This window comes from Parasteatoda tepidariorum, chromosome 2 (genome assembly GCF_982258835.1).
Source record: "Parasteatoda tepidariorum strain Cologne lab strain chromosome 2, Ptep-v5.0, whole genome shotgun sequence".
Lineage (NCBI taxonomy): Eukaryota > Metazoa > Arthropoda > Arachnida > Araneae > Theridiidae > Parasteatoda > Parasteatoda tepidariorum.
This window is the reverse complement of record NC_141756.1, coordinates 19,495,683-19,522,754: the sequence shown is the minus strand read 5'-3', so window position 1 is coordinate 19,522,754 and position 27,072 is coordinate 19,495,683. Positions and strand designations below refer to the sequence as shown.

At 25.5% G+C, this 27,072-nt stretch overlaps 1 protein-coding gene across 5 annotated transcripts; it reads left to right on the top strand.

Moving 5' to 3' along the window:
* Window positions 1–2,469: 2,469 nt before the first annotated feature.
* Window positions 2,470–21,654, top strand: LOC147814580 (uncharacterized). 5 transcript variants are annotated; one of them, XM_087155623.1, is made up of 14 exons: window positions 2,470–2,618; window positions 7,687–7,770; window positions 8,865–8,912; window positions 9,125–9,166; window positions 10,476–10,523; window positions 12,463–12,525; window positions 13,245–13,289; window positions 14,522–14,569; window positions 14,664–14,711; window positions 14,863–14,919; window positions 15,835–15,900; window positions 16,468–16,515; window positions 18,619–18,690; window positions 21,381–21,652. In XM_087155623.1, the coding sequence occupies exons 1-13, from the start codon at window positions 2,607–2,609 to the stop codon at window positions 18,688–18,690; spliced, it is 681 nt and encodes a 226-aa protein (XP_087011749.1). In that variant the 5' UTR covers window positions 2,470–2,606; the 3' UTR covers window positions 21,381–21,652. The 5 variants fall into 5 exon arrangements, with proteins under 5 accessions (XP_087011749.1, XP_087011745.1, XP_087011755.1 ...); XM_087155619.1 differs by having other exon boundaries at window positions 13,242–13,289; XM_087155620.1 differs by lacking the exon at window positions 2,470–2,618 and adding an exon at window positions 4,489–4,597 and having other exon boundaries at window positions 13,242–13,289; window positions 21,381–21,654.
* Window positions 21,655–27,072: the final 5,418 nt, after the last annotated feature.

Genomic DNA, 27,072 nt, shown 5'->3' with positions numbered 1-27,072 from the left:
TACATTTATTTTTTTAAGTAGTTGAATTTAGTTAGAGGAAATTACGAATAAAAACAGTCATTTAATTCAAATTTAGATTTTAAAATTTTTTTTACGTTTTTCTAAGTAGAATTTTATTAAGTAAAATTTTATTAAGTTTTTCAATGTAGCATGACCTTTTTTAATTTTTTATTTTATTTGGCTAGCTTACTTCCTAGTAAAATTCATCAAAATGGAAAAATTATTTAGGGAAAAAAATCGAATGCTTTTGATTTAAGAATTATTTTATGTTAAAATAAGTTGAAATATAAATTATTTTACTTTGAATAATGTCCGTGGAGATTATGATATGAACTGAACACTCCCCCCCCCAAATATCCTCATTCCCAAATTTCTTCTGAGAACTGGTTGCAACTTTAAAAGCACACCTTAATTCTTTTGTTCTTTTTGTGGGCGAATATCGACTAGTTTCGTTATCAGTTCTTGTTGAAATTCGGAGATTGCCTCGCAAGTTATAAAATCAATTTGTTGTTTTACAGAGTTAAATATTTTATCATAAATAGATATTTTTAAAGTATTATTATTATACTCATCTATAAAATGAAATGGGGTGTATTCCTTAATTCTATTGCCAGGTTTTCATTAAAGGTTCTCTTTCGCATTAAAAATTTACGATAGGCCAGTCGTCAAATTTAGTTAATTTATTTCCTCACCTGTACTAAGTATTCATATTCATTAAAACAAAGTGGAATTAAATTGCGGAGAGGGGATCTATTTGCTGTTTTTAACACCCATTTCGTTTATTATCTCAATGATTAATAGTAAAACAATTAAAAGAAACTGTTTTTTTCTTTACCATCAGTTTAAACGATTATTACAGTCATTCTTTTGCATCGAATTGCCAACATATTGATTAAGGATTACACCAAGATTTTGAGATATCGTTAAATTACGAATAGTACGTAAGTTTACAGGTAAGAAGGAGGTTTGCAATTTGCTTAGGTAAGACATTAAATTTTCTTTAACTTAAAGAATTTCTTATCAAGTGCAAAATTAGTTTCATATATACAATTGCAGTTTTACATAAAAATTATTATTTTTTGTATTCTTTTCATGTGTGCAATTTGATTATTTTTGTTGATATGAGTAGAAAAAGTCCAGAACTTTTAAGAAATCTTATTACGCTTGATTTGAACGACCTTGAAGTTTAATGAATTATTAAAATTTATCAAAGTTTATAAATTGAGCAATTTTTATTCTTGCGTAAAAGTTATCCAATAGACAATTTAAAGGTATAAAAATAGATTATTATTATTATATCATTTGTGACAAAACTCGATTAAATAATAGAAATTTAAAAATGGGTGAGCTTTAAAACAATGATCATAACATTTCCCTCTTCGAACATCAGTGTTCTAATCGTGGCACCCCCTTTTTTTTTAAAGAGAATTTAGATGTAGAGGGGGAAGAAACATGGTATTCCGCGATAAGTATTCTAGAGCTAGTTGGTGGTGCTTGTGTCGTCACTAAGTCGGAATATTTTTCATGACAGCATTACTACATACGGCTACAGGTGGCTTGAGCTATGGCTTTATATTGTCATTCAAGTCATCGTATTTTCTTATTATCTCTTTTTCGAAGATATATATTATATTATATAAGATATATATATATTTAATATAATATAATATTAGAGAATCTTAAATCTCATGATAAAGAGAAGATATAAGAGAGATATTTCTCGCATTTTATTAGGTTATTTGCGCAATAACGTCATTCGTATATGTGTAAATTTGTGTAGAATTCAAAGTACATTAGAAGTACGAAGAAATATTTTTCAGCTTTATTTTGTTAACTTTTGAGCACATATTTTTTCATCATTTGCTTCGATTATCCTTTCAGTATTTATAATGATCACATTTTTATATTTTCAGCAGTTATGTACTTATTATTAGCAGTTATGTGCTTCCCAATTAGTAGTAAACACAATATTATATAGTTTTCGATTATAGGGATATCAGTAGTTAGTGCTAAATATTAACTTTGTGTAAATAACGTAGCATGAATATGGGTACATATTTTTAACATTATTCTGTAACATAGAAATATTAATTAAAATTCTGTAACATAGAAATATTAATTAAAATTCTGTTTTGATGAGTTTTTTTTAAACTTTTCTTTTTCTGAATAAGTTGTTATAGATTGTCTTTTGTAACATATTTGTGAGGTAAAAAAATGTGATTTAAAAATTTCTTAAAAGAAAAAATACTTTTATTTTAATGAACAGAAAATTAAAATATTGCTGTTAAGGTTACAAATTTTTAAATTTTTACATGACAACCCAAAGGTATTAAAATAGATCATTATTAAATCATAATTAACAAAACATGATTAAATAATGCAAAAATTAAAATGTGCTATCTTTAAGACGGGAAAAGGGAAAGAGGGCGCTATTATCATTTCCGCCCTTAGAACATCAGAGTTCTAAGCGTGCAATCCCTTTTTAAAGAGAACTTAGGGGTGTGTGTGGAGGGGGGGGGGGAGAAATGTGATATTACTCTTCAAGTATTTTGTACTGGTGTTTGTTGTGTCCGTGCAGAATATTTTGAGCTGTGTCTTTGCTGAATATGGCTTGTCACGTAAGTTATTGAATTTTCATATATTTTTTTTTCCGCGTCTCTTTAAATATATATTTCCTGTTATTTTATTCAGTTGTTTAACGTTTTTTAATCGCACGTTTCTATAATGTTTCTTAATCACACATATGTAAATAAGCATGAAATCTAAACTATATTAGATGTAGGAAAAATATATTCCATAGCTCTATTTTGTAAGTTTTAAAGCATATATGTTTTGTTATTTATCTTAATTGGGCTTTCAATGATTATAAGGAACACGTTTTCATTATATAGTTAGTCACTTGCTAACTTTATACTTTAAAAGTTTAACTAATTTAAGGATATCTCCTTATTAGTAGTAAACCTTATATTACATAGTTTTGGATTATAGACTTAACTGTAATTAGCATTAAATATTAAATTTCTTTAAGTAACGTTGCAGAAATTTGGTTTCATAATTTTAATTGTATCAGGCTGCAAAGAATTTTTAAATAAAAATTTAGTTTGGTTGATTTTTTTTTAAAGTTGTAATATTTTATTGTTTGAATTTCGGGAAGTTTTAAACATTCTATAATAACATGTTTCGGAGAAGAAAAAAAAATATATATGAAATTTTTCGTTTAATGTATAAATTTTTTTATTTAAAAAGATTAAAATTTTTTAATTTAATTTTATTTAGCAAAAAATATTGCGTGGTAATCCTTATATCTAGTTATTTTTCTTTAACGATAAGCTATTAATTTTTCAATTCTCAATTGTATGTTAATAACTTTGTAATTTAAAAAGGGGCTATGATGTATTTTATTCAATTTCAGGAATAGTGATAATTTGTTTAGAGTTAAATGTTGTGAAATTGTAATTAGATTATATTTTTATTATTTTTTAATAAATGGTGTATTTATAAAAATAAAACAATTATTGATTAGTTATAAATAATTAAAACATATTAATGATTTTTGCACTTATGGGGCAACTTAAGAATTGATTTTTATTTTATCAAATTATTATCGCCCTTTTTTCAAATATAATTATTATAATTATATGTTTTGATATTTTTAATTTTTTCAATAGCTTGTTATATATTGTAAGCACGATTTCTTTAATACACTTTTCTAAAATTTGTGATTTAAAAATTCCTCAAGAGTAAAAATATTTCTATTTAAGTAAACGTAAAACTTGTATGTGACCCAAAAATAAACCAAAGAGATATTTAACAATTCATTTTAGTATAAATAAATATTTTATTCCTTTTTAACTTTATAATTAAAGTTATTATTAAAACTTGAATATTATAATTTTAAGTATTATATCAGAAATTAGTAACAATTTCATTGAAACAACTATTTTAAAGATATTTCCTAATTAGTAGTAAACACAATAATATATAGTTTTCGATTATAGAGATATCAGTAGTTAGTGTTAAATATTAATTTTGTGTAAATAACGTAGCATGAATATGAGTACATATTTTTAACATTATTCTGTAACCTAGAAATATTAATTAAAATTCTGTTTTGATGAGTTTTTTTTAAACTTTTCTTTTTCTGAATAAGTTGTTATAGATTGTCTTTTGTAACATATTTGTGAGGTAAAAAAATGTGATTTAAAAATTTCTCAAAAGAAAAAATATTTTTATTTTAGTGAACAGAAAATTAAAATATTGCTGTTAATCAAAGTTTACAAATTTTAAATATTTACATGACAATCCAAAGGTATTAAGATAGATCATTATTAAATCATAAGTAACAAAACATGATTAAATAATACAAAAATTAAAATGCGTAATCTTTAAAACGGGAAAAAGGAAAGAGGGCGCTATTATCATTTCCGCCCTTAGAACATTAGAGTTCTAAGCGTGCAATCCCTTTTTAAAGAGAACTTAGGGGTGTGTGTGTGGGGGGGAAGGAATGTGATATTACTCTTCAAGTATTTTGTACTGGTGGTAGTTGTGTCCGTGCAGAATATTTTGAGCTGTATCTTTGCTGAATATGGCTTGTCACGTAAGTTATAGAATTTTCATACATTTTTTTTCCCGCGTCTCTTTAAATATATATTTCCTGTTATTTTACTCAGTTGCTTAACGTTTTTTAATCGCACGTTTCTATAATGTTTCTTAATCAAATATATGTAAATAAGCATGAAATCTAAACTATATTAAATGTAGGAAAAATATATTCCATAGCTCTATTTTGTAAATTTTAAAGCATATATTTTTTGTTATTTATATTTATTGAGCTTTCAATGTTTACAAAGAACACATTTTCATTATATAGTTAGTCATTTGCATACCTTATACTTTAAAAGTTATCCTTATTAGTAGTAAGCCTTATATTATATAGATTTGGATTATAGACTTAACTGTAATTAGCATTAAATATTAAATTTCTTTAAGTAACGTTGCAGAAATTTGGGTTCATAATGTTAATTGTATCCGGTTACAAAGAAAATTTTTTTTCTTTTAATGTATAAATGTTTTTATTTAAAAAAATCTAAAAATTAAAATTTTTTAATTTAATTTTATTTAGTAAAACATATTGCTTGGTAATATTTACATCTAGTTATTTTTCTTTAACGATAAACTATATTTTTTGAATTCTCAATAGTATGTTAATAACTTTATAATTTAAAAAGAGGCTATGATGTATTTTATTCAATTTCAGGAATAGTGATAATTTGTTTATAGCTAAATATTATAAAATTGTAATTAGATTATATTTTTATTATTTGTTAATAAATGGTGCTTTTATAAAATTAAAACAATTATTAATTGGTTATAAAGTAGCAACTTAGAATTGATTTTTGTTTTTATCAAATTATTATCGTCGTTTTTTAAATAAATAATATTTTTTTAATATTTTTAATTTTTTCAATAGCTTGTTATATATTGTAAGCACGATTTCTTTAATACACTTTTCTAAAATTTGTGATTTAAAAATTTCTCAAGAGTTAAAATATTTCTATTTAAATAAACGTAAAAATAGTATGTGACCGAAAAATAAACCAAAGCGATATTTAACAATTTATTTTAGTAAAAATAAATATTTTATTCATTTTAACTTTATAATTAAAGTTAGTATTAAAACTTGAATATTATAATTTTAAGTATTATATCAGAAATTAGTAATAATTTTACTGAAATAGCTACTAGTTAAATCTTTCATTCATAAAAAATTAGAGGGTTTACTAATACAAGCATAAAATCAGTTTCCGATTCAAAACAAAATGAAAAAATAATTAGTAAATGATTTATACATACATATATATATATATATATATATATATATATATATATATATATATATATATATATATATATATATATATATATATATATATATATATATATATATATATATATATATATATATATATATATATATATATATATATATATATATATATATATATATATATATATATATATATACATTCTCATTCACGAAAATATATAAATATATGGATTTATACTATCCTTAAAGATTAAAAAAAAAAATTTCAGGAAAAAAGGTTTTTTGTAGTGGTTTAGAATTTGTGCATTAGAATATTTTTTGACAATTTTTTTGAAGAATTGGCCCGTTCATTTATTTATTTTTTCGATTTAAATCACTCCAGCTTTCGATTAAATCCTATGAGCAGCAAGTCTTGTATTTTAAAAGTTTATCGTCATCCTGATTACGCATATCCCTTAAGAGTGTGAGTGAGAACGCAAGCTGAGCTTCTTGGAAATCGTTGTTTTGTTAGAAAACTGCAGCAATTCTATGTGGAAGATTTAAATTTTAAAGTACATAGTTAGTGATAACAAATTATTATGCAAAACTGTGAATTCTAATACTCTCTGTCAATCACCAGATATAACCCAGTAAGAGTAAAAGTCTTGCTGATTTCATGAAATAGTTGATTATTAGCTAAAGCAATCCGCCAAATGAAAATTTTTTTTTAGTCTAATGTACCAGTACTCTTCCCACCTAAAAATAAAAATACCAATCTTTACTGTAGAGACCATCATTAACAAGTTCAGTGTCGGGGCTCGCTCATGGGATGTTCTTCAGACAGTAGTTGTTGTTTTTATAGGGTTTGCTTCTTTTATAATTTAATTAGTGAACAGGGTGATCAAAAAAAGTAAATAAATTGTTGAGTTTTTTTTTCTTAAATAAAATAGTTTTAAAAATTATATTTCATTTTTTGTTAAACAGTTTTAAAATATTCAGCTTTCTCTGCATTATAATTCTCATTTTAATTACTTGTGAAAGAATTTTGATTGATTGATTTTAAATGACAATAGACCTGATGTTCAAGTAAATTGAAATATTTACTTACATCTGTGCTACTAGTTCTTCCTCCAACTTGGAGGAAATAAATGAATTATTTAAACGCAGCACTTTCTTCCATCTGCCTTACTTTTATATGTTTTTGACTAAAAGGAAGAGAGATTGCGAACTATTAATACAAAATTCTCTCTTAGAATAAAATTCCTACAAGAATCGGAAAATAGTTTCCCTCTTTATTTTTGCTTACGAGAAATCTGAATGTTTATTGGCTAAACGGTTGGAAGGCGCGGTTTTGACGCAATGTCGGAATGGATTATTTTTGTAGAAGGCGGAGCAAAGAGTTCTCTTGTCCCGCCTACTAGTAGAAGCGAAATATAGATGGACCTTTCCTTTTTTTTTCCCTTTCTATTAGTGAACTTTAAATAAGCCGAAAGCATGTTTTAATTAAATGCGGTTAAGCATTGCATTTTGAAATATTCAAGACAAGCAATTGCTTAAGCATGCGAAATAAAATTTGAGTTTTATTTATATGCATTAGTAGGATTTTTTTTTTAATAAAAAAATATTGACCATTTAAAAAAACTTAAATTTTCTTACGGGAAAAAAAATAAGTGTCGCTTTAGAGAAAAAAATAAAATACTTAAGTAAAAATTATAAAATAATGTTACATGGACCCTGATGTTCCCTAAAACTTGAATATTTTAATAAGTGTTTCACATTGGCAAAAAGGTTGGGAAAAACTGTTATAGAGAATAAGGCAAAGGCTGTATAGGTCATTTATTTTATGCACAAGAAAAAAATGTAATTTATCTCTTTGATAGATTGATATTCCAACCATTGATCCCTATTATGATGCGACCGGAATTGCTGCGGAAATCGAGTTGCTATCAAGTGATGAACAGCAGGTGAGTAATAGATATTTGATACTCAATTATTATTATTAGTCATATTATTATTGACAAGAATTTAAATTTTTCCTTACGTTTTGGTGAAATATTTTAATGATTAATGTTAACGTAATCAGTTTTTGTGTCAATGTGCTTATATCTAAATAGCACTATTCAATTAAAACGAAGTGCATTTCAAGTAATAAAAAATTTCCTTTTTAAAATCACCGCTTCTGTGATATATTTTAAGAATATCTATTATAGTATAAAATGATGAACAAGTTTAAGTTCAAGTTCTCACAGTTTAAGTTCAGATTATCTTCAAAAGAAAATACAAAAATTTTATTTATTTCTTATTATTGATAAGCATTTCAAAGTTTCTTTACGTGTAACATGTTTTGTAGCAACCGTCTTTTAAATAATTCGGTTTATTAATAAATAATGCTTAAAAATGATAAATGCTAAAGTGATCAAATTTTGTGTTAATTTGATTATGTCTACGTAGTAGTATTATTTAAAAGAAATGCATTTCAAGTGATTAAAAAAACATTCATTTTTACTTTAAAATGCAAGGTGTTTTGTAAGCACCGCTTTTCATTTTAAGAATCTCTTTCACACATCATGAAATGATGCGCAAATGTTTGTTCAAGTTAAAAAAAAGAAGAAAAAAAACACAAAAATGTTTTGATATAGAACCTGATTTTGCTGTTTTTAATTTAGCTTTATTGAATAATGATTCGTTAGATTTGAAACACTTCTTTGTTTTTCTCGTCTTAAACATTAATTTAAGCCTACTATTGTGTAGATGATTTGAATTTTTTTTTAGACCGAGATTTTAGAATTATATATTTAAGTTGATGTTAATCAGGGTTTTCTGAGATATAAATTGTTATTAGCATTAAATTATTATGGAAAAACTTACCAGGTTTCACTTTTTCTATTTGTAAAAATGGGTCTTTGGTTTGTAACAATCTTCCTTTCAATGAAAAATTTTGTCATAACTTTCATTTTTTCTGGAATTTGACGTATAAATAAATATATACTATATTATGAATTTTTTATTTTGTGAAAATTTTTAAAAACACCGTTTTATTTTTTAAAATTCTTTTTAGTCAAGTCCATCGTATTCTTCGGATGACTCGTCGAAAGAAAAAATCTCAGTAAGTATTAAATTTTTGAAGTATCGAAAATGATACAATTGTTTAAATAATAATTTTGGTTCCAAATTTTTTTCTCTATAAAAGCAGAATGTTGTTAAATTCTGTTGTTTCACTTGAATATTGTTTGAGTTTCACATGTATCTTGAGTAAATTTTTTAAAAGATATAAGCGTTTCAATTTCTTGTAATTTAAATTTTATTTCTCTTTATTAGTTGACTCCTGATACTGATGAATCGTCGGGAGAAGAGAAGATTGTAAGTATTGAGTAAAGAATCTAATTAAAATTTTAATTGAATATGATTTCAGACTTTTTAAAAAACTTTTTCGATATAAATATTTTCAAAAACTCAAATTTTATTATTTAATTTAAATATAGTAAAATTGGTAGCGTTTAAAATTTTTTCTCAGATTTCATATTTGGAATGGATGAGTACATTACTTTTCAGGTGATCCCTTTGTATTATTCAGAACCTACTGATAGATTTTTCCTTCTGAAATTACGGTAAAATAACCGACAGCAGTCTGTCCATCAGATTAACTATAAAGTTTATGGTTAGAGACATTTCTTTACCGTTACCGGTTTAAAACTGTTTACGACTGCTACTGTTAAAAATCCATGAATGCAAAACTAATGTACTGTAGAAATGGGAGCAATATTGTACTATCAACACTGGGATTCGAACCCCTTTTTAGTCGGTCATGTGATGGACCGTTTAGCCAAAGCCTCCTACTCTAGGTGGCTTTGGTTTAGCCCTCTCATCTATAGTATGTATTACGGAGCAAAATGGCTTCCATTTGAAGCGGGTGGAATTCTGGTTATTTAATCATATCAGGAAAAAACGATCGATAAAGCTTTTTTTCACGCTTAACAGCTTGAATATTATTTTTTATGGTAATTTAACCATTTTGGTTGAATAGGGTGAAACAACAATTGAATAAATCGCTAGTTAACCATTTTTACCCAGAAATTTCTAACAGTGCACTAACTGATATTATGGTTTTTTAAAATCTAAACTTTTACCACATAAATTTAGTACCACTGATTTAAATGCGTATGATTCGTGACAGCCTTCTAAAAAAACTATGTTGATTTTTGCTTTTTAAAAGATTTTTTTTTTTAATGTGCTAAGTAATTAAAAATATAGGGCTTTTATTTTTTTTTTAAAAGAAAAGCGCAATTTTCGTAAGAGAATCTTGAAAAACAGAATAAAATGTTATGTCCATGTCACTGAAGAGTTAAAAACATTTCCTTAATTAGTTATTTCCCTTTACCGCATTTTCAACAACCATTTTTTTAATATATTTTTTAAGCTAAGTTTATTTTCTTAATACGTATTTTGAGTTGCCCATTTTCGTAAAAACGCATTTTGAGCTGAGTCCATTTCTTTAAACACGTATTTTGAGCTATGTTTGAAAAAAAAATTCTCCGGATGTGTATTAAATTGTAATATAACGTTTAAGGAAATTATGTACTTACATTTATTTTGCTGTTTAAATTATCAAAATGATAGAAAATAAAAATGTGAAAAAAGTTATTTATTCATTTATTTTTTAAAAAATTAGAAAGAAGCACCTGATAACTCATCTCCTGTACCTGAAGATGATTTGGAAGTAAGAATAATTTTGTTATTATCAGGTTTTTATTTCTCTCTTTAGTGACAAAATGTCCAATTCAATTATCATTTCAGTGACTATTTAGTGACAAAATATTTTAAAAGTATAAATTTTGTCACATTTGCTCAACGATAATTTTAATTAAAATTACAAATAAATTTTGAATATCACATTTCAAATTATACGTATATAGTTAATCTTTCTTTTGGCGAGTTAAACTTCTAGCTCATAGTAAATCTAATAGAATAAAACCGCACCAGAATATACAACATATAATTAAGAGTTAAAGATTGTGTATTAGGAGCGCACAGTATGGTATCCGTGTTGGAGGATGATAAAAAAATTAATACCACAGTGCCTATATTAAACATTATACCACTAATACTTAGAACGGCAATACCAGTAGTATTTAAGGCTATATTTAATTCTTAAATAAAAGGCGTCATAAAAACTGGTATCTTAGGTTAAATATTAAAGGCGTCGGTAAGACTCGGGCGAACTTTAAAATGAACACCGATTCAAAAATAATTACATAAATATTAGTATCTTTACTAATAATATTCGATAACTGCAATTGACTAACTTGTGCCGTGGTAGCTCAGGGGATAGAGCGTTCACCTTCCAATGAGTTAAACCAAGCTCGAATCCCAGCGATGGCTTATTGATAGGAATTCTGCACCCGGCACGCACACATCACAGTGATGACGTAAGATACCCTCAATGGTAGACGGATCCTGAATGGTAGAGGGATCCGCTTTGCCGTCAGGATAAGCATGAGAGGTTTTCGTGGTTTTCTTTCCATGCAACGCAAATGCGATTTAGTTCCATCAAAAAGTTTTCGATGGCGATTTTCTCCCAATACTAGATTCACGAGTTTCTTTGTTATCTGGATTGGGTTTGAAATTACAAGGCTATGGAGTTGAACATTAGTAGTCCTAAACCCGAAAATTGCGTCGGTTGTTCAACGACGGATATAAAATAAAATAATACTGATTAATTTAATTAATAGGTTAAATTAATAGGTTAATTAGGGTCGTTAAAAGTCTAAATTATTGGAGAATAGAAATTGATTCATCGAGGAAAAAGCATAAAAAATTACCTCATTATTATTGTCACTAATGATGCTTAATTAATTTCAGCAATAATTATTAGTCTCAATAATGTTAATTGAAGCTTTTAAATAGTACACCTACTATTGGTACTGTAGAAATAGGCTTTGAAACAGATAACTAAGGTTGAAATTGTTGATTGTGGTGATTTTTTGACTATCGGGTGTTGAAGTCAAACAATAGCTATCTGCCAAATTAATTGTTATATGCCAATAGTTATATTTCAATTTGACTCAATCTAATTAATCTTTATTTTGATTATGCGAACTTCTAAAAACATGCCATGCTTAATCTGATAACATAAAATTACAGGGAAGGGTAATAATTAATACTAATAATAACAAAAACTGCAACTATTTTAGTTAAATTAATTGCATCACCAGATGTCTGTCAGTTGGTAACTTTGTCAGTAAGTCTTTCAGCTGTTTGTATAACTTCGTAGTGTTGATTGACACAGATTCTTATTGATGATTATTTCGTTTCTTACTGATGACTATTCGATTCAGCTAGTCATAATAATAATTAGTTGTATAAATTTTTTTTTGTTAAACTAAGTATTATTATTGAACATTCTTTTTTGTTTTTCGTTTTAAGCATATCGTAATGAATATTATTTTTGTTGGTATTATTATTCGCCATTGCTGTGAGATTTTAATTTAGATAATAATCCAAAAACTGAAAATTTACAATTACAATTTTATGTATTGAAAGCAATATTTTTTAAGAAATGTAATTAATAGAGTTTTTTTTTTAAAAATTAAGATTTATTTGAATTGCTAAAATAATGAACATTGCATAATTAATCGTTTTTACTTTTTTCAAAACAGGTTCTGGCTATTTTCATTGATAAGCTTTTAGCAAAAGACGAGAAGGAAAAATCTGCGTCTATGGTAAGATCTTTTGTTTTTAATTAAATTATAATTAAATTATAATTAAATTCTAATTAAGAAGATGAATTCTACTTCCTTAGATTTTTTTCCATAAATTCTGAATGTCTTTTTAATTATATCATACATACTTGTAAATATTAATACAATAATGTAATATTAATACAATAATTAATACAATAAGTAAATATAAATACAATACTTTTAATATTTTTTCTTTGCAAAATCAATAATAACTAAGTGCATTTTTTTATTAGCAGAAAATTGTTGAGTAAATTATGAATAAATTATAATAAATTATAATTTTTTTATTAAATTGTAATTAAGAAGATGAATTTCATTTCCTTATACTTTTTTTTTTTTCATAAATTCTTAAGTCTATTTTATTGTAACGTACATACTTGTAAATATTAATACAATAATGTTTTTAATCGAGTGCCTTTAATTTTTTTTTCTTTGCAAAATCAATAACTAATTGCATTTTTTTATTAGCAGAAAACTTATGAGTAAATTATGAATAAATTATGATTAATTTTAATTATTTTATTAAATTGTAATTAAGTAGATGATCCTTAGACTTTTTTTTCATTAATTCTTAAAGTCTATTTTATTATAACGTACATACTTGTAAATATTAATACAATAATGTTTTTAATCGAGTGCTTTTATTTTTTTTTTCTTCGCAAAATCAATAACAACTAATAGCATTTTTTTATTAGCAGAAAACTGATGAGTATAAGGAAATTTTGAAGATAAACGAAGTTTATGTAAGTATAGTATGATTGAAATTTAAAACAAAACATTGATTATTGATTTATTGTTAAGGGAAAATAGGTTACCTGCATCTTCTAAAAAAATGTTTTAAATTTCTGAATAAGAAGTTATATATTTATTGTTGTGAATCATTTAATTTTACAATAAACTTTCTGAAGTGCATGTGACGAAAAGATATTTCAAGACGCGAAAATAAATGACGCAAAATTTATGATATGTAAAAGTAAATGACTGCTCACATGACCAACGTAAGTTCCGATTTTCATTCATTGTTGTAAAAAATAGTTACTTATAATGTATTTGGCACAACAATGCCAAAAAAATTTCGAATCAAAAGTTATATCTAAAAGCCACATCTTTTCTCAGAATTTTTTTTTTTTTTTTTTTTTTTTTTTTTTTTACTGAAATATTCGTAAAAAAGATTAATGTGATAAGTCTATTGCTGAAATATGTTCTTTATTTACAATTAATTACGTTATATGTTACAAATATTTTTACAACAGTTAGTAAAGTTATTAATGTACGTGATACGACAAAAAAGGAACACAATATTTACCAGAGTTTATTTTTTATTTTACTTGTTATAAAAATGTTAAATAACGTAAATGTCAAGCAGGCATTGTCATAAGCCTATTATATGATGTCTGTTTTTTCTTTCTTTATTAATATTCTTGATTTCTTTTTCTTTTTTGAATTTTAACTTGTAAAACCATGGCTGGCCACTCCTACTGCGTGAAAGAGGGTATTAGGGCATCTTTTCTTGATATTTTAATTTATTTGTAAATTTAATATTTTAATATTAACCATCAAATTTGCATGTAAGTGAATGCAAGCCTGTCTATAATTCTACGACTTAGAATATTGTAACCATAAAAATATGTTTGAATTATTATTATTTTTTAAAATGAACCCTTCTGTTTTAATCTCTCCATTTTATTAACCAATTAAATGTATGAAAGAAAAATAATCATGCGAAAAAATTAATCCTGGTAAAAATTTGGAGAAATCTACACGTTAATTTTTAGTTGGTTATAGAAATCATTTTCGCCTTTTTTTTAAAATTTTACATTTGTGTCTTCGATACATAAATTTTGTTCTTCAACTGCATATTTTTTTACGAAAAGATTAAACTACGAATTGAATCATGTCTGATAAAATGTTATTATATTTTCTGTTTAAATTGAAAAATTAGCTTCTTTTTCATTCTTTTAAATTTTTTTTTCAGGAAATAGACTGTATAAAGGCTGATCTATTCAGAAGTTCTGAGAATTATGTAAGAATGGTTTTTAATTTCTTATTAAATACAAATATTTTTTAATGATTATTAATTACGTATTTTTAATAATTTTTCTTCTTTTTTTTTGCAGATGATTTCGAAAAAAGAAACAAATATTACGAATCTCGAAAAAGAATGTGTAAGTATTTCGTGTTTTCTATTAATAATTTCGTGTTTGACTATTAAAATTGATATTAAAAATAATTTTTTAGCTGTGAAAGTTCAGATGCATCTTTCATTTCATTCACTGTATTTACATGTTAGTAATTGCTCATCTTTATCTTTTACAGAAGGCTTCGGAAGATAATATATTTGAAAAGGCTAGCCATGTCGAAGAGGAACTGAAGGTGAATATCTTGAAAGCATTTACCTAAAAAGAAATGCTGATATTAATTCGAATATTATTTTTTTACCTTCTTTAGACATTTAAACTATTATTTTTATATTTTCACTATTTTTCTTCCTTTATTTTTAAGAAAATTATTATTATACTCAATGTCGCTCTCATTAATAGCTCCCATTAATAGTAGGTCAAATGATGCACTTATTTCAACTTCTAGAGACCATAACACACATACTTGTAGACTAAAATTCTAAAAATTAAATTCTTATTCGATATTTGAATATTTTAAAATTCTGAGTTAATTTTTTTGAATACATAATCAAACAAATATTTTCATGCGTTTTTATAGAAACAATTTAATATATAATGATAAAATTTACAACTATTAATGAAATTCAAAAAAAAAAAAAACATTTTTTTTTTTGTTTTTTATTGAGTTTAGAAAAAACTTCATGTTTAACCAGAAAATTACTTTCATGTTATTTATCAACTTGCTTAGAAATATGTTTTATCATTGAGAATTCTTTTATTTTTCAAGGCTTTTGTTGCAGATAAAAACAACAAACTGATACGCAATATTAAAAACTTAAAAAAAAAAAAAAAAATGGTTTCATTCAGTTGATCAAATTATACATTTTATTTTTTTAATAATTAATATTTAATGTCTGAGATGCCATCTTATAATAAAACAACTTTAATTTCCCAAAAAGTTTTAATTAAAAATCAAGCAATTTCGGGTATTTTTTAAAACTCAAATAATTTTTCACTTGATTTTTTTAATTTTAATTTTAAAATTATGCTAGTAAGCTTTAGGTTTCAAATATTTATCGTTATCTTATTTTGTTTTCATGAACAAGAATTCATTTGATCTCATAAATATTTATTTTTTCCTCTTGAAAATTATTAATTATGATTTTAGAAACTAGTAGAAGAGGAAGAAGCTTTAATACTGAAATTGACGAAAGCAAAGAAAGTTACTGAATCTGTAAGTCGTAATTCCCTTTAATTCTTTTATTTTCTTACATTTAAAATTACATTTTCCAATAAATATATACATATTAAGAGAACAAAGAGTTTATCTTAGAAATCATCCTTTAAAAATCATACGAATTGTGTTTTTTTTTTTTTTAAATTCATGCTTTTAAACATTATTTGATAAAGAGGACAGTGTTTTATTTTTATTTTATTACTACATTTGTAAACTTTATTTACAGAATTTTATTTTTGCAAGATTTTATATGTTTTGAATGAGTACTACTTGAGTACTATGAGTACTTACTCTACAAATGTATTGTATATGTAAATATTAAAGAGTTTTACAGATGAATATTAAAATACATTGCAAAATAAAAGATAATAAGAAAAAAAAAAAAGCTTTTCATTTTTCCGAAACTTGCTTTACTCATCAAATAAAACAATTAAAACAAAAACTGTATTTTACAATTGGAATATTTTTGGTTCGTTAAGAAATAAAACTTTATTTTTAAATGTCCCACAAGATGTAAGATCAAATTAAGATGATTTTATCAAGATGTTTAAATGTTTCTTTCAGGATCATAAGCCACGAAGAAAAAGGAAAAGAAAAAATGATAAGGAAAATGTAAGTTATTATTTTTCTTTTCTGTGTAAAATAAATAATGAAAATAATTTTACAGCATTATTTTTGTTTAGTTACTCTAATTTTAATTAAAAATAATTTATAATTTTTTAGCACTATTATAACTGTATTGCAATTTTCAAACAGTGAATTTAAAAAAAAATTTTAGACTGTTTTTTTTTTTTTACTAAATCGGTCTCTGATGGGCCCGTTTTCTGTAAAATAAGCCTTTTGATGTAAAATAGACCTTTTGTAGCAAATCGTATAAGCTTTACATAGGCAAACAATTTTACATTTATTAATTTTTATCTCGCATATTTTTACCAGGTAAAGCAAAGAAACTCGCAACTTCAATACATTATTTTTATTACTAAATTATTTTTACTTTTAGAGAGGATTATTATGTAAGTAATATTTACTTAAACATTCTTTTTTTTAAAACTGAACTTAAAACCAATTCCAGAAAATTTTCTTAGGAAAAAAGAAAATATTAATTAGACGGTAAAATCTTCTAAGCGTGTAAAACTAAATATCAATTTTTCTACGACATCTTCATATTTTCTTTTTTTTTAAATTTATTTATGTATGAAATATATTATTTTAATTTATTTATGTATAAATATTCATCGACACTTTATTTGATTATTAGGATTTGAGTTTTAAAAATTCACCTTCTTCAATTTTTTTTTTCAAAGCATGTGTTAATATTTGATTCCGTTATTTAATTAATATTTAGCATTAATTCAACTGTCACATTTGAGATCACCTTGTAGAACTTCGGAGATTGCTTTTAAATTCGATCATGAAATTTGATCATTAGAAAAACTATTGAGGGTAAAATCTTTTCTTTTTATGGATTAATGTGCAATGAGCAAAATAAATAAATTAATTAATTAATAAAAATTAATAAATAAATAAATAAATAAGCAAGTGGACTGCTCTAAAAAACTTTCGATTCAATGATCGGATCTTCACGTTCTAGGACTCAATCTTAATGGTTTAAGGGAATAACTTTATATATGCTAATTAGTTAGTTAAGAGGATATTTTAAGTTACGAAATCAGATACAGAAACACATTTGTTCAAAGTGGTTCGAAAGTAGGTTGATTTTAAATATATATTCTAATTAATTTACTATGTATTATTAATTTTAATATTATTTATAATCATAACTATAATTAGTTGAAAGTTAATAAATTAGTTAATATAATTAATTTATAATTATTAATTTTAATATTATTCATATTCATTATTTATATTCATAATTAGTTAATTAAATTAATAAATTAGTTGATATAATTAATTTACAATTATTAATTTAAATATGTCGATAGTTCATATTTTAACTTACAAACCAGTGAAAGATGATTTCAGATATAGAAATATACCTTCTCTGAATTAACATACTTTTTTGACGACAGATTAAGGAAAGGGATAGCAGCTATCTGGGAAATGCGGTTTCAATAGTCTGGACAGGAGAGAGCTCCAAAGCTTGAACCCCTTAATGTTAATTTTACTTTTTTTGGATATTTCACAATGTCTCAAGAACATTTTAAGTGGATTGAAGAATGTTTGTACACAATTATAAAATATATTTTTCTAAAGCAAAATATAACTTTTAATAAATATTGATTATTTTTTATTATTTTATTTAAAAACAGTCGAAATTTTTTTTTAAATTTTAAGGTATGCAATTTTTTATATCATTTTAAAAAATACAATTTTAAATAGCAAAAGTAAATTTTTTCTTTTTAACGAAGTCAGTTGAATAGCTCCTGATAAATCAAATTTTGAAAAAGTCATATTTTTAAAATTAAAAAGACATGTGAATTCAGAAGAAAGTGTCTTTTTGTGTCTGATTTTATAACTTAAATCATCCTATTAATTAGTTTAAGCGAGGTCACTCCCTCGAGCCGTTAAGATTGAGTCCCAAAACGCGAAAATCCGATATTTAAAATAAAAGTTATTTAGGGGTTCATTTTTTATTTTGTGTACTGAACACATAATGCAGTAGTATTACTATCTGCCTCAAGTTTTTCGTTGTACATTTTATATGATCAGTTTTATTAAAATGCCTAAAAATAATAGTCGGAAATTTTTTTTTAGGAGTGCTCAGATGGTTTTTACGTTTCCATCTCTGAGCGTGCGAAGAATAATAAAAGAAGCTGTCGAAAATGAGTAAGTTTTTTTCTTCTTTTTTTTCTTACTATTACTTGCATTATTTTTAAGTTTTTCACACATTCGCCTTCAAAACATTTCATGTTTAGCTTTAAACGGTTATAGGAATCGATTGATTAAATATAAATTTTCCTGATTATACAATTCATACACTCCAAAAATGTACAAAAAGGAAGGAAAAAAAATAGTCGACATGAGCAAAAAAAAAGAAGGTGGTATTCATTTTCAATATGTTCACTTCAATATGTCGGTACCAACTGAAATATGTTGACTGTTTTTTCTTATTTATATTTTCTTCTTATATATTTTTTAAACTAAAAAAGTTTTTAATCGGGTAAGATCTTACAACTTTAGTTTTCAAGGACTATTTGTTTGATTACTATAGCTTTATTAAAAAGATAACCAATGACACATTTTACATAATTCTCGTTCATTTTAAGAAAAAGTATTTTTGAATAAAATACAGTGGAACCTGTCTAACCCACTCATTGACCACCCTCGGGACCAAGTCAAATGGCCGCTATATAGGGGTGGTCACTTTATGAAGACTCTTTAAAAAGGACTCTTTAAATACCTTACTCAGGTGCTCACTTTACCCAGGTGGTCACTTTTACTGGTTCCACTGTATAATCAGAGATATTCTGTAATACAAAGAGGGGTGGGTGTAGCTACTGAGTGTTCAATGTGTCCATGCGTGCGTAAGGATTTAGGCGTTCTTTTTCTTTTCTTTATTACCTTCGCATAGCAGATTGAAATATCTATCGCTGTTTATGGGCAAATAACTTTTTAAATGTTTTACACTTAAAAAAATGAATTTTTTGAATTTTTCTTTACTTTTTGGATAAAAACACTTCAGGCGGTAGGTATGTACTTTATTTATGTCGCCCTAGAGCTTCACAATGAGATTTTGATAAAGATCTGGGAAACATCCTTCAGTGATGCTTCAGGGAACCGTGTCTTTTACAATCAGTCCACTGCGGGACCATTTGAGACGAACAGAAAATGTCTGGGAATGCCTCTCGGGGGGAAAAAATACAGTGTTATTTTTTGAAATTTTCTAATATTCTTATTAACTATTTTTCTTCCGATTTTGGAATAAAATTTTTTATTCTTTCTTTAGTTTGGATTGGACGTTCTTTTTACTTCGCATTCTTCCTCATAAAACCTTGTATGACATTATTTTGCTTTCTAATCTCTCCATTTCATTTCATTTTATTTTATTTTGTAACTGGCCCTGAACAGCTGAACCAATTCTGAGTTTAAGACTATTAATGTTCAGCACCGTAGTGTTGCAATTTTAAACCCAACCCTGAAGACAAGGGAACTCTTTGATCAAGCATTGGGGTAAACTTCGTAGAGGACCGTTTGACGGAACTAACACGTATTTTCGTTCCACGGTGATAAAAACCTCCAATGGTAGTTAGAGGACAAAACTATTCTAACCCATGATCCGTCTACTACTGAGATTATTTAATGTTAGCACTGTTGTCGGTTTGAACTGGAAGCAGAATTCGTATCAACCAGCTATCGTTGGGATTTCAAACTGGGTCACCTCACTGGGAAGCGAGCGTTTAAGCACCTTAGCCACTTTGGCTCTACGTATATTAAATAGAAAGTATTATGCATCTTTAAAAATTATCTTAGCGAGAAATTCGATTACTAAATCAAAAGTTATAACAAGGTATTCTCTTTTTAAAATGGCGCCCATAAAGAGCTTGTTTTAATGAATTACATTTAATTTTAGTTCATGAAATGCACTGGCAAGCCATGAACTTCTTCTGGCAGAGTTTTTTAAAGTTAAAGTATTTAACTTTCTTTTTTGTTGATTTTATCGTGTAAATAAACAATATTCTATAACTATTTATGTAAATAAATGAACATTGATTTCAGAATTCATCAGGGAAATATACTATATGCGTCTTTTCAAATCTGCGAATTTGAGTTAATGCCAAATCACGGTCTTTGTTTTTGATGTGTCTTGTAATCACTAGCCGGTTAATACGATTTATATTTTTTATTAACAAGGTTTTTTAAAGCTAAGGAAAGTAATAAAAAAAAAGAAAAAAAAAACGTAGTTTAAGTGCCTTACGCTTGAAGTAAATCTATAATTTTAAACTGTATATACCATCTTGCTGTAAAGAATTATCTCTGCTTTATAACGGACAAATAATAAAAAAATATTTGAAACGTTTTTAACCATTTTTAAAAATCACCAATTTTTTTGAATTTTTTTTCACTCAGATAAAGATTATCAAAATCAGTGCCTTATTCTTATTTTTTAGAAATTTTTATGAGCACAGAAAATGCAGCTTCGGAGTAAATTTCAAAATATTTAAAAATGAGACCACAAACGGCTTTCATTTTCTTCAAAATGCAGCTTTTCTCCATTTTGCACCATTTTCATAACGAACATGAAGGCGCTTGTGAAAAATAGGCTAAGCTTGATCAAGCGGTCATGAGTAACAAAAAAAGCATCATTTCATGCAACGTCGAACAAAATAGCCCTTAAAATTCTTTTTCATAAGCTTTAGTAAATAAAAATGTTTATTTAAATATTTTCTAAGCTGATTTCTGTTACAATTAATAAAGCTAGTGGTGAAATGAACCTGACTGAGATAACACCAAAACAGTATTTAAAGATGCATGCAATTTTTTTAAATTATTAATTTTGTTAATTTATTTATTTTTAGATTTTGAGAAAAATCCTGTTTGAGAGATTGGATATAAGAAATGGAAAATAGAATATCAACATGAGAAGAAAAAAAAAAGAAATAAAAATAGAAAAAAAGAAGAAAAAGAAATTTTTTTTTCACATCATTAGAACTGAAATGAATATATTGTCCTGAATGAAATGTATTGTGTATGTCTTTATATGCATGTTTAATTGATGTAAATGTTCAAATTATTCATTATCATACTATTAAATATTCATCGATTCACAGTTATAGTACAACACAAATGACGATAATCATGTAAATTTGAAAGATTTTTGTAAATAAGTTTAATAAACACTTTTGTTTTTGTATTATACAGATTATTAAGCGAATCATTCCAATTCGAATTGAAAATCCTGATAATTTTCATAAGGACTATAAGATAAAGGAAAATGGTGCAATTCGAAAAGTTTAATTAGTTCCTAGATATTTATTCAGGATGCTTTTTTGTACTAGTCTTTATCAATTTAAACAGATAAACATACATTTCCTTATATGATTTGAGATCTTATAATACGTATCCAAATTCCAAGTTCGTTTTTGTTAAAAAAAAAAAAAAAAAAAAAAACAGAATAAATTTATAAATTAATAAAAAATTGTGTGAAAATATGGTCGCAATTAAGAATTCAATTAAGGCTGTCAAAAGTTTGCACAGTATTATGGTTTAATAATTAGATTCAGTTCTAAGTTGAACAAAATTTTCTTAGAGTAAAGGAACTTAATAAATTTCACAATAATTTTGTTCCTAGTGTGTATTTTTATTATTAAAATTATTGTTAAGCTCTCAATATAAGAAATTTAGTGGGAGTCACGGTTTTTAGGGCAAAGAAAATTCTAACAAGTTTTTCTTTTTTCAACTGAGTTAGTGAAAATACGGGTACTGTTTCCTCTAAAAGGATTTTTTAAGAAATAAAGCCTTTCTTTTAAATATGTAATTTCAAAATTCAATTTTGCTATTTGTAAAATATAAGTTATGATATATAAAATATAGTTAAAATACGAAATTAAATTTATAATAAGCATTTCTAAAAAAGAAATTTTTTTTTTGTTCTTTAAAATGAGTGAACAGAAAAAAAATGCTATAAAATAATCAAAAGCTTTGAAATGTTCCAAACGTATTTCTAAACTATTAAAATGAAGAGTTAATCTGCGTGTGAGTTTCTCTTAGTACTATATCGATTTTCAGAATTAATAGAACTCTGTTCCTCCTATTGTCTTGATATTCGAACTGCGGCTGCGATCCTAAGACTCATTCGAAATTTTTAATTAGTTTGCTCGATTTAGCCAAACGAAAAATGAAATTTTTTCATAGGCTTAGGAGTCACCATTGATAAAAATGAGACAGCAGGCGATTTTCAATTTTCTAATATTTTAAAGATTTTATTAGCGATATTTATTAGCTTTTCTCATTAAAAAGAAGTTTTTTGCACTGAATTTTATGCTTAATTGGTTTTTATTTTTTATGTCTTACAAACTCATTGCTCAGCATTGTCACGATAGAATTGGTCAATTACGGAACAAATTTTGGCACATCTAGCATTATGGTAATTGGTGCAGTTTTAACAGGTACCAAATATAGCAATATAGATATAATGAATAATATTAGTACACTTGATGACTATTAAAACTGCAAAAATATTATGAAGCTTTATTATAGATAGTGTGAAAAGAGGTTTTTAACGGGTTTTCTTTTAAAGGGTTAAGTACCAGAGGAAATCGCTAAAAATGTTCTTTTTTTAATCAAAGTTTATTTTCAACTTAAAGGTTTTAACTTCGATTGCTCAAAGGTGTCATTTATGTTTCTTAATATTTTAGCTGATTCTTGATATTTTTTTAAAAATGATTTTTATTCAATGTTTATATTTTCATTTCAAAGATAAAAATTAACGTTTCAGAATTAAAGGAATTGTGTTTAAAAAAAGAAAGAAAAAAGAGAAAAAAAGTTTAAAAATTTAGTAAAAAAAAAAGTCTTTTATTAGAGCTGATTAAAATAAATGTCTTGAAATCAAATTTTTGTTTGAATAATGACAATAAGAATAAACATATTTATTATTAAAATTACGAGTAACTGCTAACTGTAATTTCTCCAATATTTGATAACTATGGGCTTCAAGTTGGTAATTAATATTTTTCTACGAGATTTGATATGCAATTATCTTTTTTAAAATTATAAATATGCATGCATAATGAATAAATAAAGCATTTAAAAGTGAACAATTTAACGTTGAGAAAAAGCAAAACATTTTAAAACGTTAAAGTAAGTAAATAGTAGTTAATAATGAAAGTGTCCTGAGTGAGTCAGTAAAGCTGCTCAAAATATATTAGAGTAAGTTTAATCAGCAAGAATGGGGTTTCCACTATGGATTTTTATTTAATCAATAAAACGCGCTATCTACTATTCATAGGAAAGTGGTGATTACTCTAAAGTCACAGCAAAAAAATTTGTAAATTGCGGAAAAAGAAGCAATAATATGCAAACAATTTAACGTTAAGAAAAATAAGACATTGCAAGGCTTTAAAATAAATAAAAAGCAATTAGAAATTAGAGTGTCCAGTGTGAATCAGTGAAGCTACATAAAATATATTGGATTACGATTAATCAGTACGAATGAGGTTTTGGATTTTTATGGAAAAAGAAGCATTAATATGTAAGCAATTTAACGTTGAGAAAAATAAGACATTGCAAAGCTTTAAAATAAATAAAAAGCAATTAGAAATTAGAGTGTCCAGTGTGAATCAGTGAAGCTAAATAAAATATATTGGATTAAGATTAATCAGCAAGAATGAGGTTTTGGATTTTTATTTGATCGATATTATTTGCTTTCTTCTATTCATAGGTGAGTGGTGATTACTCTAAAGCCACAGCATAAAAATTTGTTAATTGCGGAAAAAGAAGCATTAATATGTAAACAATTTAACATTGAGAAAAATAAGACATTGGAGTGCTTTAAAATAAATAAAAAGCAATTAGAAATTAGAGTGTCCAGTGTGAATCAGTGAAGCTACATAAAATATATTGGATTAAGATTAATCAGCAAGAATGAGGTTTTGGATTTTTATTTGATCGATATTATTTGCTTTCTACTATTCATAGGAGAGTGGTGATTACTCTGAAGCCACAGCATAAAAATTTGTAAATTGCGGAAAAAGAAGAATTAATATGTAAACAATTTAACGTTGAGAAAAATAAGACATTGCAAAGCTTTAAAATAAATAAAAAGCAATTAGAAATTAGAATGTCCAGTGTGAATCAGTGAAGCTACATAAAATATATTGGATTAAGATTAATCAGCACGAATGAGGTTTTGGATTTTTATGGAAAAAGAAGCATTAATATGTAAACAATTTAACGTTGAGAAAAATAAGACATTGAAAAGCTTTAAAATAAATAAAAAGCAATTAGAAATTAGAGTGTCCAGTGTGAATCAGTGAAGCTAAATAAAATATATTGGATTAAGATTAATCAGCAAGAATGAGGTTTTGGATTTTTATTTGATCGATATTATTTGCTTTCTTCTATTCATAGGAGAGTGGTGATTACTCTAAAGCCACAGCATAAAAATTTGTAAATTGCGGAAAAAGAAACATTAATATGTAAACAATTTAACGGTGAGAAAAATAAGACATTGCAGAGCTTTAAAATAAATATAAAGCAATTAGAAATTAGAGTGACCAGTGTGAATCAGTTAAGCTACATAAAATATATTGGATTAAGATTAATCAGCAGGAATGAGGTTCTGATTTTAATTTGATCGATATCATTTGCTTTCTACTATTCATAGGAGAGTGGTGATTACTCTAAAGCTACGGCATAAAAATTTGTAAATTGCTGAAAAAAAAAGCATTAATATGTAAACTATTTAACATTGAGAAAAACAAAACATTGCACATCTTTAAAATAAATAAAAAGCAATTAGAAATGAAAGTGTCCAGTATGAGTCTGTGAAGCTACATCAAATACATTAGAGTAAGTTTAATCAGCAAGAATGGGGTTTTGGATTTTTATTTAATCGATATTATTTGCTATCTATAATTTATAGGCGAGTGGTAATTACTCAAAAACTACTTCATGAAAATTTGTAAAAAATTTTGCAAAAAATTTGTAAAAGTAAAACATTGCAAAACGTTAAAATAAATAAATAGCAATTACAAATGAAAGCGTGTCCAATGTGAACTATAATATATTTATTTACTCATTAATATTTTTTTCTTCCTAAAATCGCATTTAACTTAAAATATTTTTTCTTCTCTTTTTAATCTAACTTTTAAATGAAATAAAGGTGTATTCTAACTTAAATAGTTTCCCAGAAATACAAAATCCATGCAAATAACATATTTGATTCAAAACATCTTGATCTTTTACATTTAATTTTTCAATTATATTTATAGTAAGAATAACAATTTATAATAAAAATTTATAATAATGCAATTGCTCAGTTTAAAAAATTTTGAAAGTAGGTTCTGAAAATGCATGAGGGAAGGAAGTCCTTAACAAACCCTTTCCCCCCAAATTTCAATTCCTTTTTTTTATTATTTTTTTTTTATTTATTTATCTTTACGTATTGTTGTCATTTTGTAATTACATTAATTTTTCAAAATAGTAGAACATAGTTCGGAGAAGGGTGAATAAACTAATTAATTTCATAAATTTAGATTTTTCAATTTTTTTGCGAACTTTATTCATTAATTTTATTTTTTTTTTTAAATTCAAGAACAAAATGGTTCCTCGTGCACCACTTAAGAAGCACAACACGAGGTTTACAGACGTAAGTATGGTAGCAAACAATGCAGGATATTTAAACAGAATTGCATACTCATGTAAAATTTAGAAACGAAAAATAATAATAAAAAATAAATAAAAACATTTACAAAAAGGATGAGAAAAACGAAAAATTTAAAATAGTATGCAAAACAAAGTGATTTATAAATTTACATTAAAAACTGAATCAATGAATTCGCAGAAAAGTTTGAAAGCGGTTTTGTTTCCCACAAAAGTGCGAAGAGGGGGAGGAAAGTTAATATTGTGTGACTTTAAGGCAATTATTAAGTTTTTTTCATTTTTCTCAAACTGTGAGCATTTTACAATAAAATGCTCAACGTCTTATGTTCCTCCAATATTGCAATCACACAGATCACTGAAACTTAAGCCAAATCTTTTTAAATATGCCTTGAAGTTGCCGTGTCCAGTGAGAAATTGCGTCACATGAAAGTTGCAGAAAAAATGTTGGTTTTCAAGTCAATTTTATTTGGCTAGTTTACTTCCTAGTAAAATTTGTTTATTAATTTTATTTGGCTAGTTTGCATCATAGTAAAATTCATCAAAATAAATAGAAATATTTAGAAAAGAAACGGAATATTTTTGAAGTAAGAATTATTTTACGTTGAAATAAGTTTATGTCCGCAGAAAGTATGCGTATGAACTGGACTACCCCCCCCCCCTCAAATATCCTCCTTCACAAATTTAAAAATTGTTTGCAAATTTAAACTGGTTGCAAATTTAAAAGTTCACACGCACTTCCTTTGTTCATTTTGTGCATGAACACCTATTAGCTTCGTTACCAGTTCTTAGTCAAATTCTTAAAATGTTTTGATATTCATTAAATCAATTTGGTGTTTTGAAGAGCAAAATATTTTATCTTGAGTAGATATTTTTAAAGTATTATTATCA

Coding starts and splice junctions, on each gene's coding strand:
- LOC147814580 (XM_087155620.1), top strand. Junction 13,290..14,521: donor TGAAGATAAACGAAGTTTAT/GTAAGTATAGTA, acceptor TTTTTTTTTCAG/GAAATAGACTGTATAAAGGC. Junction 16,516..18,618: donor GAAAAAATGATAAGGAAAAT/GTAAGTTATTAT, acceptor ATTTTTTTTTAG/GAGTGCTCAGATGGTTTTTA.